This window comes from Amphibalanus amphitrite, unplaced genomic scaffold (assembly GCF_019059575.1).
Source record: "Amphibalanus amphitrite isolate SeventyFive unplaced genomic scaffold, NRLGWU_Aamphi_draft 000163F_arrow, whole genome shotgun sequence".
Classification (NCBI taxonomy): Eukaryota; Metazoa; Arthropoda; class Thecostraca; order Balanomorpha; family Balanidae; genus Amphibalanus; species Amphibalanus amphitrite.
The window spans coordinates 68,514-87,778 of NW_024881658.1; the positions used below are offsets into that span (position 1 = coordinate 68,514).

The 19,265-nt window shown below is 49.3% G+C and overlaps 1 protein-coding gene across 2 annotated transcripts in view; it reads left to right on the forward strand.

The window, feature by feature from the left end:
* The window catches only part of LOC122383409 (four and a half LIM domains protein 2-like), a 154,899-nt gene that overhangs the window by 67,746 nt on the left and 67,888 nt on the right, over nt 1-19,265 (forward strand). For both annotated transcript variants that reach the window (XM_043369770.1, XM_043369771.1), the window contains 3 exons: nt 2,908-3,138; nt 4,697-4,765; nt 6,440-6,583. In XM_043369770.1, coding sequence (XP_043225705.1) covers nt 2,908-3,138; nt 4,697-4,765; nt 6,440-6,583 — 444 coding nt within the window. The remainder of the gene's footprint in view (nt 1-2,907; nt 3,139-4,696; nt 4,766-6,439; nt 6,584-19,265) is intronic.

Sequence of the window (19,265 nt, forward strand, 5' to 3'; positions counted from 1 at the left end):
GCAAATTTTCAAACTAACGTGCAGGTTCAAACAGCGATAAAGATAAGTGCCAAGAGCGGGATAAAATGGCAAGCATGGAAATGCTCATTTACGTCGATTGTTGGCAAAAATGCGTGAACATGAAGACACAGTTTTGTCGAATCTGGCTTGGAACTGACAGAAATTGAAAACAAACAGTGTGTTCCGTCGTGCTCATGCAGGACTGTATTCTTACCGTCTTGTGAAACTTTCAAGTTACGTTCAAAAGCTGTCACAATGTAGAAACAACTTCAAAGAGCAACTTCAGTTCGGCCTTAAGTTCAAGTCTTCATAGTAATGGTGTCTTCAAAACGTGTTTGAGCAGTTTTTTGGCGTACAATAATGCATAACTTCGGAGTTACGAATAATGCATATCCATGCGTAGTGCGCACATGCGGCAATAGCCTGATTATGTAAGTACGGTGAATCGATCAGGCGATGTGTGCTCGAGATGCATACTTATAGTTTTATGACGGCTCTCACAATGCAGTTTTGCACTAACTTATAAAAAAAAAACTCGTTTAGAACTCAGCTTTGTCTGGCCGCTCGAAAACGTAAGCAAAATGTTTTACTGGTTGGACATTTTATCAGTGATTGGCGGATTTGTGGATATAATTAACTCATCGGTCCATTGTTGCTCGTGGGGGCCGACCAGTCATTCGCCCCAATCTCGAAAGAGGCGCCTTTGGACGCTAGTCATGCAGGAAGCCCCATATCAGCCAACATGTAAGACCATGGCAAACACCAGGCAGCAAGTCTCACCATCAGTGTCGGTAGCGGAGTATCAAAGCGTGTGTTGACACTCGCTGAGTATGACACGCGGTGAACTGCTCCCTCTGGGCGTGTCTGAGTCCTGTGTTCCTGACGAAATAGACCGATTCGTGGGTCTTGACGTATGAGAAGAGGTCACATCAACGATACATTCTTGGAACTATCCCTAACTAGTGGTTGTTCATCTGTGCAAGGTTTGGACGAACGTTTTGCTCGTTGATGTGCAGACCTAATAACGGTAATAATACGGATGTTTTATCTGTTTCCGATCTGGACGTCTAAGCGCCCATGGCCTTCGACTTTATGCCCACTTTGAGATCAATAAGATATGTAAACTGTCAGCTAAAAATGTGTTATAAAGCCTCAGTTTTAGTTAACATGGGTCTGATATCAGTAAAACGGGATCCAGGAGCAGCGATGCGCATGTAAGAAGGATTGATGTTCAGTCTTCTTGTACAATCTCCTTTCGATTTATTCTCAGGGTAATGAGAAAACCCATATAATGCTTTCCGATTTTTTACTGACCCCCGTTTGGTATATCGAAGTAGGGACTCGGCGGCCACTCTCCCTGCTCAGCACTCATGGCCTTCTGCGAGCCTCTTTGTATTCAGATAGAGCCGTCCATGAGTCATGCTCACTATGGCCACATGCGTGTACGACGGTGGCGGCCCGTTTGGGTGCTCAGCAGTCCGGTCACGCTCCGTCACACCCTCCCCTGCCCGGGGGTCACATCAAAGCCCCGCCCCGCCCCACAGACCGGACCCGGGCGGCGCTGCCCACCGGCTGCTGAGCTCGGTTATGGCCATAGAGGCCGACCGCGCTATAAATCGTCCTCCCCCACCTCTCTCCGCCCCGCCACCTGGGCCCCCTCCTCCTCCGACGAGGGCCGGCTCCATTCACGACGGCTCGCCACTCGGCCGCGGCGCAACAGGCGGCTCAGACGCCGTCGGCGCCGACGACTGACGGGTGACGCGTCCTCCGGGTCCGCCGACGGACGCAGATCTGGGGCCTGCGGCACTCGGTCCACTCTGTACAGTCATGTCGGGTGCCGAGTGGGCACTTACCGTCACTATGGGTCAGTGGAGGGCTGAGAGCTGCCGTACCGCACTGTTCAGTGGGACAATAGATCACTCCGCCGTCACTCAGACCGGTCACAAAGGGTCTTACGCGCTGATCGAAATGCTGACATCGACCACACAGACGCACTGATACGAGAAAAGAGTGAGGGGAAGAGGGTGGAGAACCGTTTCGTTCACCAATGCTTGCATTGGATTTCAAAATTACTAGCTGAAATCCAGTTCCACAGACTACACTTTTTTCAAGTGTTCCGCCAATTTACATCCAACAGATTTCGACCTGTTATATCAGCTATGGGTGCTCTGAACGGTTTACAAAGCACCCGGGGCTCAGGCGGCACTTGTGTTACCGCGACCTATAACAGCCTGATACGACCTGCTACCTACCTGATGCCACAAGATGCTGTACTCGTAGGTATCAGTTGGATGCAGCGTTTTGTTAGCCATCTGCTTATGCTGCGGGTCGCCTGAAATAGGTCCTTCTTGACAGAGATTGTCTGCAGTCTGCAGCAGAGGAGAGAAAATGCAGCACGACAGGCTATACATGTGTAATGAGTCATATTTATGGGGCTGGGGCTGAACTGGTATAATGGTTTAAGAACACTAGGCCTTGAAATATTTCCGCTGAATTCATGCGGTGTTGTAGGAAAAGGGCATTACATCGAATTTCCTATCGGATTACATGTGTTAACCTCGCGATTGACATGGACGATGTTGACCTATGAAGTAAGCCGGTCAGTGAACGGTAGTGTCACATACCGTTTGAGGAGCACTCGGCGCGGTGTGTTAGTGCTCAGAGGCGGTGTTTCTGAGCGAGCATTTCGTTGCGATGTATTTTTTCCTGATCCCTAGTTAAGATGATTCTTTTCATGATCACGATGTCTCGTCTTGGTGCTAGGTAGATCTCTACGCGCTTAAATACACGAGACGCGCACTTATGTAGAACCCCTTTTTCACCAGCACCGCGACCGCTACCACTCCACAGTCGCTCCCCATTCCCATCCTCCATCTCTAACAAATGCCTCTCGTTTTATCATTACAGATCGAGGAGTATATGAGCCAGCTGCCGAACCACAAGGTACCGCGGCTGGGAACCACAGGCGAGAAGTACCGAGAGCGGAACCTGGTTCACCAGCTGCCCGCGCAGGACCTGGCGCTCACACACTGCCGGCACGTGGCGCCCGAGCAGCAGCGAGCGTTCCGCGACTTCGTCCAGGCGCGAAATGACATCGCGCTGGACGTCGGCTTCGTCCGAGAACTCAACCATTCCTCCGTGAGTTAGTAGCGAGCTCTGCACTCAGTGCTCCGTGAGTTAATGGCGAGTTCTGCACTCAACCATTCCTCCGTGAGTTAGTAGCGAGATCTGCACTCAATGCTCCGTGAGATAGTAGCGAGCTCTGCACTCAGTGCTCCGTGAGTTAGTAGCGAGCTCTGCACTCAACCATTCCTCCGTGAGTTAGAAGTAAGCTCCGTTCTGTGAGTGATCTGAAACATTGTTTCTACTTATTTTAGTGTTAAACCTTGTTTCTGACACAGTTTCCCTTTTCCTTGAATATGTAGTTATTGCTTCATTTTTATACATAACGTAAGGTCTTAATGATTAAAATGGACTTCGGAACGGCCGCCCATGGCCAAGGTCAGGTGTGCTGATGATCGCACCCCTCTCGTCCTTCTCACGCCCCTTCTGTATCGATCCATCGAGCTATCGATCTCCAAGCTGTAGAGCAATTTCCGGCCCGGCCTTTCCGTCGCCGCGGTCGGTGCTATGACCTTTCACCTGGCAGATTGGCTGCCACCGCCAAACAAAGCAGATCGCCAAATTAATTTGCCTGGCAAATTTACTTTCGATGCGCCCGCCTTCCTGTCTGCCCGCCCTTCCGACAGTCTTTCTTCCTCTTGTTTGTAAAGCCGCCTGAGTTTTTGTGTGGAGCATTTCATCCGCATTTTGGTTCGGTAACATTTCATCCGCATTTTGGTTCCGTAGCATCAGTGGATTTCTTCCGTCCGTAGTAAAGCTGCGATAGTCATACATTTTTTACTTTTCATGTGTGTTTTTTTAATTTGATAATGAACGCGTTAGTCTTATTTCGCGGTGCTCTCCAACTTGCCTGAAATTCTCGTACTCTATCTCAATATCAATGCAACATTGAAGTTCTTGATCTCATCATTATCTGAGCCAATCTGCTACATATAACTTCTTGCCACACCACATAGTGTCTCGCCCCACCATATCGATATCAAAATGCAACGTATTTCTCTGAACCGCTCTATTCCGTACTCTGAGATGGATGTCCTGACGCTGGATTTAACATAAAGGCTAAAACTACTAAAGACGTCGCGCGCGCATACCTATCACCCCCCTCCACCCACCCCCTCCTCACCCCCGGCTAGTGTCCTCTCCCCCCCCCCCCCCGGGCCCATTTAGTTGATGAATCGACAGCCGACAGGGCGGCGCCGGTTGCCGGGCCGCCCTATCTTACCACCATCTCTGGTGTGACGTCACAGAATGACGACCCGTCGTGTCTTTGGTGCGACTCGTTGATATTTTTGACGCGGCTGGAAATACCTACCTTTCAGAATCGTTGCTGTCTTCATCTTAGTTCTGTTTTTTTTTTTTTTGGAATGAAAAGACTTGTGATATTTCCATGCTGGTTTGTCCTCTAATGTGTGCAGTCGGTGTACTTATTGTCCTGCTTCGCATATACTGTCATCAATAAAAGCTTTTTATTTTGTTATTTTCGCCTCATCCGTGCTTTATTACATGTGCATAATTTTGTGTTTTTCTCCTGTGCTCACAGTTGACGCCCCGTTTGTGTTTTTGTTTGTTCCAGGAGTGCCGCAAGTGCCAGGGTGTGATACGACACGGCGAGCTGGCCGTGATAGCTCCTCGCTTCGGTGATGTGAGTTCATTCATCCGAGCCGCGCAGAAGTGCTGACCCCAGTGTCGGGTTTTACAATTTGGTACTCTGATGAAGTATTAGAATGGTACTTACATAGTGGCAATCGTTAATTGCAGAAATCCCTGGATTTGTTGCATTTCTGTCCTTACAAGCTATGTTATATCCTTTTAGCTTCAGTCGTGCGGCTTTTCCTTTTGGCTGTAATTAATTGTTGGCCAATCTGTCAAGATAGACTCTGTTGATCGACTCCCACCAAGTGTTGGCAGAAAGAAAAAGGAATATCGCGGCTCGCCTCTACCCTGATGATGAATTGTGGTCTTAGTAACTGGATCGCGACACTTTGAACTATTTTCGTAGTGGGATCTAATTAGAGACACCTTTGCACGGATCACAGCCGCCGGTATAACACATGGGTTCCTGTGATGTCCGCACACGGGTCAGATTACTCTCCCCCTCTGATCACCGTTCGGGTCAACAGGCGGTAGAATGCTCCCTCAGATCTCGGCTTCAGATCAGCAGTGTGAGACATATGATCCCTGACACCTATAACTACCTCTCAAAATCAGGCCCTTGACCTCGACAAAGCTGATTGGCTCACCGATCTGGATGCCTCGTCGTGGCAGACCAAATAGTTCATTAAACTTTGGTGTAAGTCTTTGCCTTACGACTTCTTTTTTTTTTGTAAAAGCTTCTCTAAACCAATGACCTCAGCGATTTTGGCTGTCTCAATTTGATTTAGCGTTGATCTCTAGCAGAACATCATTGATATCATGCATTTTTGAAGTCCGTACTGGAAGTTATTATTCATTTCCCTCCCTACCTCTCTCCCTACCTCCCTCCCTACCGTCCGCATGCGAACAACAGGTCATTGTAGTTATGAGAGCCAGAGAAGCCATCCCTCGTAGAGCCGCAGTCCCTCTCGACTGCCGTCCGGTGACTGCCAGCGCCACCTAGGTCTGTCTCCCAGCGGGCTGCGGCTGTGGGATGGGAGGAGCTCAGAATCGGGGTGACTCGGAGCCCAGCGCCCGGCCAGGGGGTGGTTGGGCCAGCTCGAGGGGCTAGACTCCTAGCTGCCGTTATGGATTAGGTAATGTGGTATATCGCTGAATGTTTGCAGATATTTGGCTAGGTCTGGTAGATGCTGCATCTTCACCTTTTGTTGGCATTTAGTGATTCCTATCAAAAGAAAGGACCAGCTTAAGCTCGGGACAAATAGCTGCTTTTTATTTTCTTTACATTTCAAAGTAACTGTGAACACTTATTCTTATCAAATCTGTTTATTTAAAATCGGACTGTCATTGTCACCATACATAACTCCAATGTGCTTTGGCTGGTTTACCGTGCTGCCATCTGCGGGAATCCTGAGACCGTGTCCTACACTACCGCCACCTACAATGGGGACCGTACTAAAGCTTTGTGAGGCCACCACCGGCTGACTTAATGCATCTCGGGCCTCTCATCGCCCTTTGCCCCTAGCGTTCTTACGTATAGGTGTTCGCTTACGAATAGCACAAGGCATTCTGGCAAAACGTTCCCAATCCCCATACTCGTGTCCCAAACGTCTGACACATCGCATGTTTCGAAGGCCCAGAAGGACTATTTTACCATCCCTCTCATAAGGCATGTTTCGTAAGACTCGCGACGCTCACCCCTCTTTCTCATTCTCTCCCTCAGGTAACGTGGCACCCTGCGTGTTTCGTGTGTCACACGTGTGACCAGCTCCTGGTGGACCTCACCTACTGTGTCTATGACGAGGAGATCTACTGCGAGAGGCACTACGCCCAGCAGCTGAAGCCCCGCTGCGCCGCCTGTGATGAGGTCAGTCCCGAAACACACACACTCACACGCTTCACTAGACACGGGCCGGTGCGGTTTTACTCTTGACCAGGAAGTCGCCAGAGAAGGAGCTGAATTTTTAATAGCGTGAGCCTAGTGAGCGACACCAAAAGGCTTCGTTATTCTGTAGAATAGTTCACTCGGTTTTGTGCCAAGAGTGCGCAGCACTGCTCCTAGCGCAGCCAGGCAGCATTCGTCTGTGGTGGCTGCGAGACTGTCAATGCGCAGGTTTGGCGTCTTTCGTTGGCTAATATGTTACCTCCTTGATAGCATCAGTTCTGTCAACAGACTGATTTTGAAATGTCACGTTTGGGATCTGCAAAAACAGCGGCATCCACACGTCATCAGCCCACTTTGTCATCGGCGCAGCTGCAAGTAATGTGCATTTCGGCAAAACTCCGGAGGCTTTACATTAACATTGATTGAAACAAATTTACAATGTTATGCAATGTCAATGAAAATTGCATGCATTACCTCATTACAGTCTAATTAAGTTTGTGTATTCACGTAAACTTTCCTTCATTATAGCAAGCTCATCATTCAAATCATTTTATAACTAAAAAGCAAACAAGATATAAATGCTGCGCACATAAATGCATGGCCTTGTCTTTCATTATCATAATGAATCATTCACCGGTTCCGGAGCTGTGGTACTGCTCGCTCTTATCCGTCTCTGCAGCAAACGGACCACGATTTGCAGTGGGGTAGGTTTGGACACTAGCGCTCCTGCAGCTGGCGAGGACACTCCGGGGGTGGCGATCTAGCAGTTATCCTCAGCGTCTTTTTGTGCAACCAGCTATCGCTTTCATATGCGAATGCGTCTGGAAATGATAATGACCTCGTGGTCATGATGTGGTAGGGGATAGATCGCTCTTCATGGATGTCGACAAGTGCTACGTTGGTCTTGGTTTGTGGATTACGGTATTTTGCTAAAAATGATCGGTGATTAAACAAACATTCCACACGCTTCCAAGAGCGGATCGGTGCCGTTTTTCTGTGCTTTCACAATCGCTGACTTTGTCTTATCGTCTATTTACAATTCACCCTCGCACATTAAAAATGACGTAAATGGTAATGTTGGTTCAGTTAGATCTTGGTAACTTCTCTTACTGTTTTTTTAATCAAACTTTTACTCATTGATATTTATTATAAGGCATAGGCTGAAGATATCTCCAGCATACATACTTCAGTACTTTTTCTTTTACATTTTTTTTTCACAACTTTCATATTGCATTTGTAAATTGTAATTAAGTTACATAACGCACTTTGTGTGAGCTGCAGCGGAATACCTGAAGCGTATCACCGCGTCTTGCAGATCACATTTCTTCACATTACACACACATCTGGGAGACATTTTGTTTAGTGCGGGAGAAATCTAAAACAAACCCACCTAATGGCGTCTGCGTCTCAGCAGCGGGCTCTCAGCAGTCGTCTCCAGCAGTGACGTCAAACACGCCGGTCCTGGCCAGGACGCTGTTTCGCCGGGCTTGTTTTCTCTCCGCCGGGGTCCGAGGACGACCGGGGACAGACGGCACGGACAGACCAGGTGAAAATGGGCCACTCCACCCCCAGAGGGCGACTGCGAAGTGCGCTGGTGACAGGGTTGGTGCACTGGTGCCAAGCCTGACGCCGGTGGTGACGGTAGTCGGAAAACAACCATTCTGTGCGTCTGATGTGGTGCTATGGGCGGCACAGCGGCGAGTAGTCTGGGAAAACGCCGAGTGTCGCGCCTTACGGCAGTCCCCACTCGGATGTGGCTTTGGTAGCTCTGACGTTTGCTCTTGGAATTAGGCAGAAAGGCAGGACAAATAAAGGACCGTCACAAAATCATCCGCTGGCGCCGGATACTGCTTTGGGCTCAATGAAGCGCCGCGTTTGTCCCCGTGTCGTAATATTTGTACACATCTGACATCATGTGCTGTTGATGAAAGGTGTCAGCATGGCGGCGCGCCTAGCTGAGGGCTGCCAAACGGAAACTGGTCGTCAGCCGCCCACTCGGGGTGTGACATTAATGACCACCCTTCACCTCCTCCCCCTGACCCGAGTCGGAGTCGGAGTCGTGTTGGGAGTGCATTATGGAGCCCGGGTGCGGCTGTCACCAGCTAGCGAATCCTACGTCACTGAGATAGGGCTTTGGCAGCAGGCGATAGTGTATCAATGTCTGAAACTGTCGAAGCATTGGCATTTGATAATTTTCGATGTGCTGCGAAGTTGGCACCACAGTCTAGGTCTGTTTATCAGTTATTGGTTTATCATTTCTGCCTTCCTGTGCAATAAAGAAAGACCAGTCCGATAAGACTGAGTTGTTTTAACCTTCGCCCCAGTGGGGGGGGGGGCATATGTTACCACCCTGTAGCGTTTTTTGCGTGTAAATAAAAACCGCGGCGCGTAGCGCCGCGCCGCTTGGAGTAGCTTTTGGTACATCAATTTTGGACAATGTGTTAAATTTTTGACCCCAGGTCATGTCAGGTCAGGTCACCAGGTCAAGTTAACTGACCAAGCCTAAAAAAAAGTTTGCAATCATGTCCAGCCTGCAGTGTTTGTCAGAAAGCTTTTAAACTTGGTGGATTGCATGATGCTACGGGCGCCTACAATTTGTATATCTCGGATTTTTTATATCCGTGACCTAAGGTCAGGTCAGTGGCGTGACCTTTCCATTACAAGTCAATGGAGAAAAATGAAAATGCCTCTAGATCCGTGTGTACGCATAGGAACAGTCCAAATATTTCAGAATCACAATGATTTGGACCACCCGTGATGACCAGGGTGTCATTTTTGCTGATAGCCTCTAGAAAGGTCATCCGAGGTCATTTGAGGCTACAAACAGATTTTTGCCAATAACTCGCGATTGGAAAGAGATAGAACGCTGGGGATGGTCTCATTGTGTTTGTCTTGCCGAGACGCATCGATTGACATGCAACATGACCTTTTCCGGTCAGGTCATGACCTTGACCTGAGGTCAAATTTTCAAGTTGACCTTTCAAGGTCAAATTATAGTTCATTCGACGCGTCTCGGCGAGAGGAACACGATTCTGGCACTAGAAATGTCGTGGCTTTTTGTTGTCGAAAGTTATTGCCGAAAAACACTTTTCGTAAAAACAGCTATTTTTGGAGATTTTGCCCTCTGGAGGCTAAACCCGTGACCTGAGGTCAATTTTGATAATGACCTTTTCAAAAGAAGAGTTCAAGAGCTATCGATTGCTTTTCCATGCGTTTTTCTAGCTACCATAGTTCCTGAGATAACGGCATGTTTTCTGAAAAATATAATGACCGTTGGCAAATTTGACCTTTGATGACCTCTGGTGACCCCAATATTGCTCTAAGATGAAAAATAACTGAAATACTTTCAAATGTACGCATTGAGAGCTATCGACTGCTTTTTACCGCGTCTTTCTATCTCTCTTAGTTTTTGAGCTAGAGGTGGGTGGTAACATATGCCCCCCCTCACTAGGGCGAAGTTGGCGGAGACCGCCACTGGGGCGCGGGTTAAAGTGTGCACTTCTTAAAGATGCTTGCTTAAAACTTTGATTTATGTTTAAGATGCTGATTGTTCATAACACACCAGCGTATCCCACCCGCCGAATAATTTACATCTCTTTTCTGATTCCCGTCTGTTTCAAACTTATCGGCGTAAATAATGGGAGTCCAATTAAAACATCTTTGAGTCGGCGATGAGCAAGGGCTAATTATAAATTTGATGCCGCGTGTAGATTACGGTATTGGAGAAACCATGGAAACATTGTAATGAAATTGAAATTAATTGGTTCCTGCCCTCGGTGCAGCTTTCTCATATTGTGTTCAGTTTCACTCTCTAGTCTGTCTGCTTCAACAGGCCTTCGTCACTCTCGCTCGGATGCTCGCATCATCAGAACGTTCCAACTCACATCGCCACTGCTTTTTCTTTTCTGTTGAACTCGACCAGACCATTATCAGTCTCAGTAATTAATCAGACAGGAACAGACTTTCCACATTCTCAGAGACTCGCCTCGCCGCCTCTCGAACTAGCTTCCTACTTCCAAAATCCTCGGACTGGCCAGTTCAGACCATGCCGAGACCTGGAATGACCGCCTTGGACCATCCCAAGACCCAGACCGACCAGCTCGTACCAGCCGGTCCCGGATGGTCTTCTCAGACCAGCCCTGTGCCGCGGACCATTCTGCCGCCGGTCCGGGGCGGCGGGCGCGGCCGATCAGAACCACCGGCTAAATATACACACGACCGCCCTGGAACGCGCCAGCTCCGGGCCGCCCAGCCGGGGCGGGGCGGGGGCGGGGGCGGCTGACACCAGCCAGCCAGGTCCAGCTTCCAGACGGGCGCGGCAGCCGCGCCGCGGCGGGCTATAGGGTTACCGCGCCGCCACCGCCGCTGGACAAATACAGCGGCTGGTGTGAGGCGCGGCGGGTCCACCGCTGCTAGACACTGGCATAGGAAGGGAGAGGGACGGAGGACTAGCCGGGAGGCGGGAGAGGATGGGGACCATGGTCCCTGCTGCAGCAGGGCCGCTGGAGAGGGTTGGGGCCTGCCGGGCTAATACATATAAGGAGGGACAGCAGCACCGGGCCAAGTCGCCGAAGGAAAGGGACGGGGATTAGCTAGGATGCTGAAGAGGAACGACTTCTAACTGGGATAATGGGGAGGCTGATTTTATGACTGCAGAGGTGTTTTTAACTGAATTAATGTGCAGTGAGTTTGGAATTTCGCATTATGTATCATTCACCTCTGTATTCTGGCAGCAGGAACGAATCGGGAGTTTGTCAGATTGTTTAATTCTTTTTCGCGCATGGTGCATACTGTATGGCTTTGACTGCCAACTAAAACATTAACAAACATTGTATTATAGCGCAGGCTGAGCTACCACGGCTGTAAAGGCCTTTCTCAATGTAATAGCTGAATATCCAATTCTGAAGGATTTGAAATGTCCGCACAAGCAATGGGTTCATATGGTGTGAAATTTTCATGACATGCCATTACCTGTGTGACTACGATACTGAGCTAAACATCACCTTCAGCGACACATACGGTAAGCTGAGGCTTTACTTTGAAGGCAGCTTTGACGTGACTTCCGGGCACGACACGTATTCCTGAAGCGTGCATTGCGGCACAGTATAATCTCAGGCGTGTACTGGTGCTACCATCTAGCGGCCGGTGTGCGAGGTAGCGCCGGGCCGATCCTGCAGCCTTGTTTAACCTTCGCGAGCACCTGCGGACAAACTTTCCATGGTCTGATTAGCATTACGACGGTGATCGTTGTAAGAAACACTAGTTATTCCGTCGCAGCAAAGACTACAATTCTCTTGAACATCACATTTATCCACACATAGCCTTTATGACGCATAACGATGCGGCATGTGGTGATCAAATCGTTGGAAAGTTGACTTGAAGCACATTCTGTCTCTTAATTCTTAATTACGCAGTCGTTATTCTCGCGTGGAGGTGGAGTCAAGTCACTGAAATTAGAACAATCGTTGTTCGCATGGAAGCATGAAGCTATGGTAAGGTGAAGACCAGCGGCTCTAATTGGTATAATATCTACCAGAAACATTTGATATGAACGTTATGTAATTTAATTACCGGGAATTCCTATCAATAGACGAACGAAGACATTCGTTTCATATCTCAAATACACTCCAGTTTGTTTTTTGCCAAACTTGCCGAATGGTAGTTGTAGCATAGTGCAATAAATAACACTATGTTTGTAGCTTACTGGAAATATAGATTGTACTTTCGGATTTCCTATATAAAACATATTTGTAGAAATGAAAATACTAGCCTACGAACGACAACTACAGTTTTACAATTCCAGGCTATCTTATAGGCTGCAGAATGCATTTTACCTATCTATTTGAGACATTGCAAGTCTGTTTCAAACCGGCTAGTGTTTTGAAAGTACTAAGTGAAAGAACACACTACACATTGAAAATAGGCATTAGCCATTTTATCGGTAAACTTTAAAGTATCTTGAAAAAGGAGATAACTAGCAGCATGTATGCTCCATCGCTTTAGCTTTGATGACACTTTTTGGCCTGTGACTTTGTGTCGCAGTTTGTGTGGCGCGGCCATGGAGGCGGAGAGCGCTCACGAGCCGCTGGCAGCGCACGCCATCGGACCGATACATGATCTGTTTGCCTTGGAGCGCGCCGCCCGGTCCGGAATGCATTGTGTCGCTGAGCGGCCGATTTTTACAGCCGCCCTTGTTTGCTTTGATGTTATCAGTTTGCGCTGCTGATGAGGTCATGGACGTAGCGTGTAGCTTAGGTGAAAACACAAGACCGTGTCAGCCCACTCAATTCATCTTCAGAGAAGTTGTAAACGACGCAGCAGTTTGAGGAGACATTTCGCTGAAGCTTATGTCTTTCCAGTAATATTTATCGTTGCTATTTTTGTCAGATTGTGTTCTTCAAAAGAGAGGAAAATTATGCTTTCATGTGTCTTATTAACCCCATCGGACGCAACGCCGTTCGCTACAAACCTTTCAACGCTTCTATCTATTATCCCATTCTTGTGCCCCGTTTCCCCCGCTCCCGTCCGGCTCTTCCATCCCTAGCTAAGGTCAGCTGCAGTGGTATAAGTGCGCCACTGTTCCGCTGAGGGACCCACCGCCCGGTGGGGACGCCCGCCACTCCATCTTCCTGGGGCACTTCCTCTTCGGGGAGCGGCGAGTGAGCCGGGCGCGCTCCGGGAATCTGTCCGAACCGACTGGCACTGGCACCTGGGCCGCTATTTTGGGGTCCGACCACCTCTCGGCGGGACAGAAAGGTCTGCCCACTGCGCACTACCGGCCCGTCCACCGTTGGCCGCGTCTGCTTTGGGCGGAAATTGGTCGGTAGTTGGTGGAGAGCGAACTTAACGATGCTACAAATTGTGGATCTTCAAACAGCTTTTTGGAGCATCGCATGAATATGTGCTCCATATTAATTGGACAGTGCAGTCGCTTTGATCTGTCTGAACAAGCTGTTATGCAGTCCTGGTTGTGAGGTCCAGCCTCTTTTCCATGTCGCTGGTAAGGGCGCTCGAAACAGTCCCGTCCGTGTCCGATAGCTAATTTTACCCGCAGGTAAGTGGATCACGGTCTGGGGCTCCTCACCTGCTCCCCCCCCCCCCCCCGCCCCCGCCCTGGCCGCCCACCTCGCCGCCAGCTCAGTCAGTCGGTGGTTGGGCGGGGGCGGGGGCGGCTGGGCTCCTCCATTCCACCCACCACCCGCCGGGCTCAGAAGGAAGCCGCAGCCACGTCACTGGCTTGCGTAATGGAGCGCCGCTCGCACATCAGAGCGCGGCGGGCTGCGAGCGCAGGGTCCCGGTGGTTAGCGCTGGGTAGGCGTGTAGTGGGACCCACGGGCCGCACCCTGTCCGCCTGGACGGCCTGCCAACATCAGCGGGCTCCACCGGGTGTCGATCGGCCCACCGCCAACCGGTCGGCGGAAATACTCACTCGTTTATTAAATTGTGTCCTAAAGACTGTAAGGTTGGCAGATAGCAGACATAAGAACTGTAAACGAAATTAACTTGCTCACATCGAATGAACTATGATGTTCATTGCCAACGTTTGTAAAGGTCATCTACTGTGTCTTTTTGTGAGCTAGTTCGACTCTAGAATCTTGAAATGATGAAATCGTCGGTCCATCTACTGAGTCATAATATACTGGTATTTATAACTTCCTCTCGTGTTAAGATGTCATAGTCATGTCGTTGTTTAAACCCAAACCCGAAGTCAGCCATATTTGCGAATTTTTTTTTCTTACGCGGAAACATCTTTTCTATGAAAGAAAAAATTCATCCGATGTGAGTGTTCCTCGGCTTCATCTGCCTCTTCCTCAACACACCTACCGGGCGTATTTCAGTATCCAGACACTCTGTTTTTGTGTATCTCATCCCCGTATCCACCTGGCCCAAATAATCGTGCCGATCTCGGCAGGGATGCCTGTTCGTCACAGATAAATGGCCTAGACATTTCGTCGGTCGCCTGTGATATGTCGCTCGGCCCTGAACAGCCAGTGGCAGGGGCTGGGTACACGTCATCTGATTGTATATTGACTCTGTCGCTAGGGTGGCAGTCCAGAGTCAGGGCGGGGAGGGAGAGGGGGCTGAGCTACTACTGTTCCTTCTCTATACACACAGTACTGCGTTTATTGGCACGGTATCCGTCGTCCGGCTGATTTCTGGTATAACAGGTGATAGCTAGTGCTTTGCCTTTGTTGCTCGATATTGTGGTCTGTTCTCTCTGTTTCCACGACCAGTGGTGTAATTGGTGATGAGCATTCATATATTCCAAAGATATAGCTTATAAATTAACGAAAAGTGACTAAACCTCGGTTGACTTTGACTTTGCGTTTGACGGTCGACTTTGTTTTTGCCTTTGCCTGGTGTTTTGTGTGGCATTGAAAGCATTCATTCTTAGGCTCTTTTTGTAAGGCAACTCCGTATGAGTGTTCGTCCCAAAATTAGCTCCAGTGATTCAGCTGGCGTTCAGTTCATGTTTGTCTGGGCAACTGCCACTCGATCCAGATGGTGATAATGCTTGTTCGTACCCGGCTGAAGTATTTCCATCTTGTTGGCAACACTTTCTTCTTGCTTCCAGAGGCCATCAAAGACAGGAATCTCCTGACTCACATCGGTTAAATACGTATGGTTTCAACTGCCTGTGTTAAAATATGATTCAGATATACATTTGTGCCTGCACGAAACTTGGATCTCAAACCTTTCGCTCCACCATCCCTTTACTGAATTACCGGCACGCCACTGACATTGGTATGCGTAATTTTAGATTACCTTCGCGCAGCAATTGCTAACTAATTTGCTATTCCATCTGTAAGGGTGCTTCAGAGATTCAGTATGACGTGCGCGCTGGCGGACTCTATGTTTACTCTGCTGTGTCGCGTTTGTTTGGATTATTCGCCGTCGCGCTGATCAATTGAAGAGCCTATTGACAATGAAAACAGCACTTGTGCGCGTTACGACTCGTCAGTGCTAATTGAAATGCGGTGGCCTATAGGCAGCCGCCTTACAATCATTTTAAATGGAGTGCTGGTTTGACTGCCGTGAAGACACTGGCACCAGTACTACACCAAACGAGTGTGTTATGAGCTGGCTCGGTTTGAAATAGCTCTCCGCCTGTACTGGTGGCCGTCTTAACACGCGTCCGCCGGGTAATGACTTCACCGTGGCCGTCTGCCTGCGGTGATCAGAGGGATTCCGGGCCTTGGAGCAGCGCTCCGCCACGCCGCGCGGCGCTCGGCGGGCTCATGAAAACCGGAGAGGGCTCCCGGAGAGGTTTAGCCTCGGGAGAGGAGGCGGCAGGTCGGTCAAAGACGGGCAGTTGCCGCGGCTGCGGTCAGCATGACGTGCCCAGACAGACAGACGAGGGGCAGACTGGGATCAGAGCAGTGAGCGGCAGTGGTCGGGCCGCGCTCAGGTGGGCAGTGGTCTCAGTTCGTCTTCGTGCTAGTACCGACGTGGTTAGGGTGTCTTATCTGGTGCCGTGGTGGCGACCTCTGGGGCTCAGGTAGGTGGGGTTTTGGAGACTGATACGGCAGCCTGTTACGTTTCGCTGTCATTCAGCTTTGTGGTGTAATTTTCTTACTTGATATAGGGGTTACTTTATCTAATTCTGATAAAAAACGTATTCTGTAATATTCTATTTCATATGATTTGATTTCGATAGCTATTCCTTGTCAACCTTGTGGCATTTCCAATTTTCCATCATGCTCCTATGTAATGGACTGAATTTCCGCCCGTCCGCTCAGGGTTCCGGCGCAGGGGTAAATCTTGATCAGCGCGTCCGGACTGCCTTGACAGTACGTCAGTGATACGTGGTACGAATTGGTTTTTTACTTACCACCAAGCAGACTTAGCACCTCCGCAGTGGGGCAGAAGGCAGTATATTTTTATCAATGTCATTTTGCCAGCCTGTGAAGTAATAAAACCGTGAGCGGCTGGGGCGTGTTGGCTTTTAATAAAGCAGGCTGTTGTCATTATGTCACGTTGAGCGTCGGGGGGCGACGGCGCCAAGAACAGCACCCGGCGACGTGTCACCTGTCTGGGTGTCACCTGTCCGTGTCACATGTGCCGGGAGGTGTCACACGGCGCCGCCAGACGCGTTCGTTATAGAAACTGGAGTCCGCCGCGCGCCGCTGGGGTCGGTTCGGTCCGTCTTGTGCGGGCTGTGCCGACGGGGACAGCCCGCCTGCCCGTGTCGGCGGGACAGCTCGCGCTGGGCCGACACGATCTCATGGCAGCGCTCTTGGGGGCTGAGATCTCTCGCCTGAAATGGGCGTAATTTCTGCTAAGCTCCTGGCTCTAAGCTCGAGAAAATTGCAATATATAAGCAGGTGGCCCAGCTAGAGTGGTTGCATGTCATACGCCTGGTGCTGACTGGGTAAATCGAATTCGGTCTTATTGTTATTAGCTCACTTTGGTGCGGAAGTAGCTTGCTTTGCTCTTTGTCAATGAACTGTTCTTTTCCAAAGAATATACATTGAAGTTGACACATAGTTCGCTTTTCCCATGGGAATCTCAAGTCTCACATTACTCGTGATTCATATTTTTTCGGACAAAAATACGATGATGTCCACGTTTTTTTTTTTGTTATTAATATATACTTACTACTATAATATATACTTATCCATTGACAGCCACGCCCATTGGCGTGCCACGGTAGCTATCACCCATGGCCCTCCGCCCTCCAGTCCCTCCGCCCATCTCCCATCGCCCAATAGTCCCTCCGCCCATCTCCCATCGCCCCATAGCTCCTCCGCCCACCTCCCATCGCCCTATAGCCCCTCCGCCCACCTCCCATCGCCCTATAGTCCCTCCGCCCACCGCCCTCCAGTCCCTTCGGCTGCCATTTTCACTCCACCCACACAGTTTCGACGGGCTGCCAACTTGGCATCGAAGCTGACCCGTTCTGCCGCGGCGCCGAAGGCTGGGCGGAGGCGCTGAAGCCTGTACAGCGTGGCGTTTTTAGGGGACTCGGTCTCATGGACTCACATCTGTTGGCAGCATGTGTATGGCGCCTTGTCCCCTGGTCTGGGTCGCCAGAACTGAGGCCGTTTTTCAGAGACTCTCGTTGGGTTCGGTGCTCAGCTGCCGTTACCCTCACATGCCTCATCGTTATTTATCCTTACCGTGTTTGTGTTTGTTTGACCTAGATCTGATGAGGCGAGTGACCCTCCGTGAATGTCACATTACACTTGAAGCAAAACATATCAAATCCTCATTATTATTACTTCGCATGGATAAGTGTTAAAAAGCGACTTTTGAAGAAGCAGTTTCTGGAAGTGCGCAGCCGGCATACTTTCCAACGTGGTACCCCCGCTCCAGCTGGCAGTGGTCCCACGTTCCGTGCCCGTGCACGTGCCGTGCCTACGGTGTTTTCTCGATTTGCGCCGTTGTCGCGTGTTTACCTGACATTTTGCTGCGCCTCCAGGTGACGCTGCTTGCTGTGTGCAATAGGCGCGGTGCCAAAAACTGTAGCTCCCGAGGCCCCATAGCTTATCGCCAACTGTTTTGGTCGCTCTGGAAGTTTGTAAACAGCCGCTGAGCCACCCGCGGGCTCTGTGAGGCCCGATTTTGCAATATTTTAGGGGTGCTCGATTTTTGGCGAATGGAATGCCTTTGATGTTACGTAGGAGCATACGATGACTGTAGGAGCATGGATATTGGATAAGTTCAGTGCACTGATCAAGGCATAGTATCCGATATCTCACACTATTTCTGCGAGGTATCGGCTTGGGGTTGATTTTATCCCTTTGTAAACTTTTTGTTGATGTTGAATTTGCTTTGAGAAATATGACGCAATCTGAAGCGATATTGTATATTTAGGCCGAGTAACAAGTTCTCACCATACGCTGCGAATCCTAGGAGCTTATAAAATACCTACGTAATCATTCGAGTTCAGCTAATCGGAACAGCATTGCTTTATAGTTGACCTTCGAAGCAGTTAAACATGGTTTCCTGCATATATCTTTGAGAGTACGGTTTGTTTACTTTCAGCTTATTTTCGGCTGCTGATTGGTACCTATAGCCAACTTTTTATGTAACTTGCTGATTTTATTTGACTTCCTGCTGATCTTGCTGATTGGCTTCTCCACTCGATTAATTATGATTTATTACAAATGATCGATATTAAACGAGCAGGGCAGTGGACGCGCTCTTAGGTCCATAGCAAACAGTGATGGAAGACACTGAAGATTCATTTCTTACCGTCACTTACGACGTTACTATTCACATGACGTCATCAGTCTAACCGGCAGTGTGGCGCCGTCAGTGTCTGTTTTGGCCGAGCACCATTCGTCTTGCTGGAGGTGCGGGTGGCCGACGTCTCTTGTGTGTGACACGAGCGTGCAACAGGCTCCCAAGGAGCCCCGAGGGGGCCGTCAGCCACTCCATCAGTCAGCGCCTAACGCCTCTGTGATTTGGATGTCGTTTGTCAGCCTCACACCAGCAACATCGGGGGGGGGGGGGCTTTCGGGTGTTCAGGGTACTTAACAAACACATTAACTACGCTAATAGGTAGGCAGGTGAAATATTCGGAAACTTTTTTTGTCATTATCTCCTTCAAAACTTGTAAGCACTCAGCTTTTAGCTTTTTGTATTTGTTTCCGTTATTTGCCCAAAGGCTTGCAAAACTCTATAATAGCAATAGTCATTTTTAAGTGAAGTCCGTCAA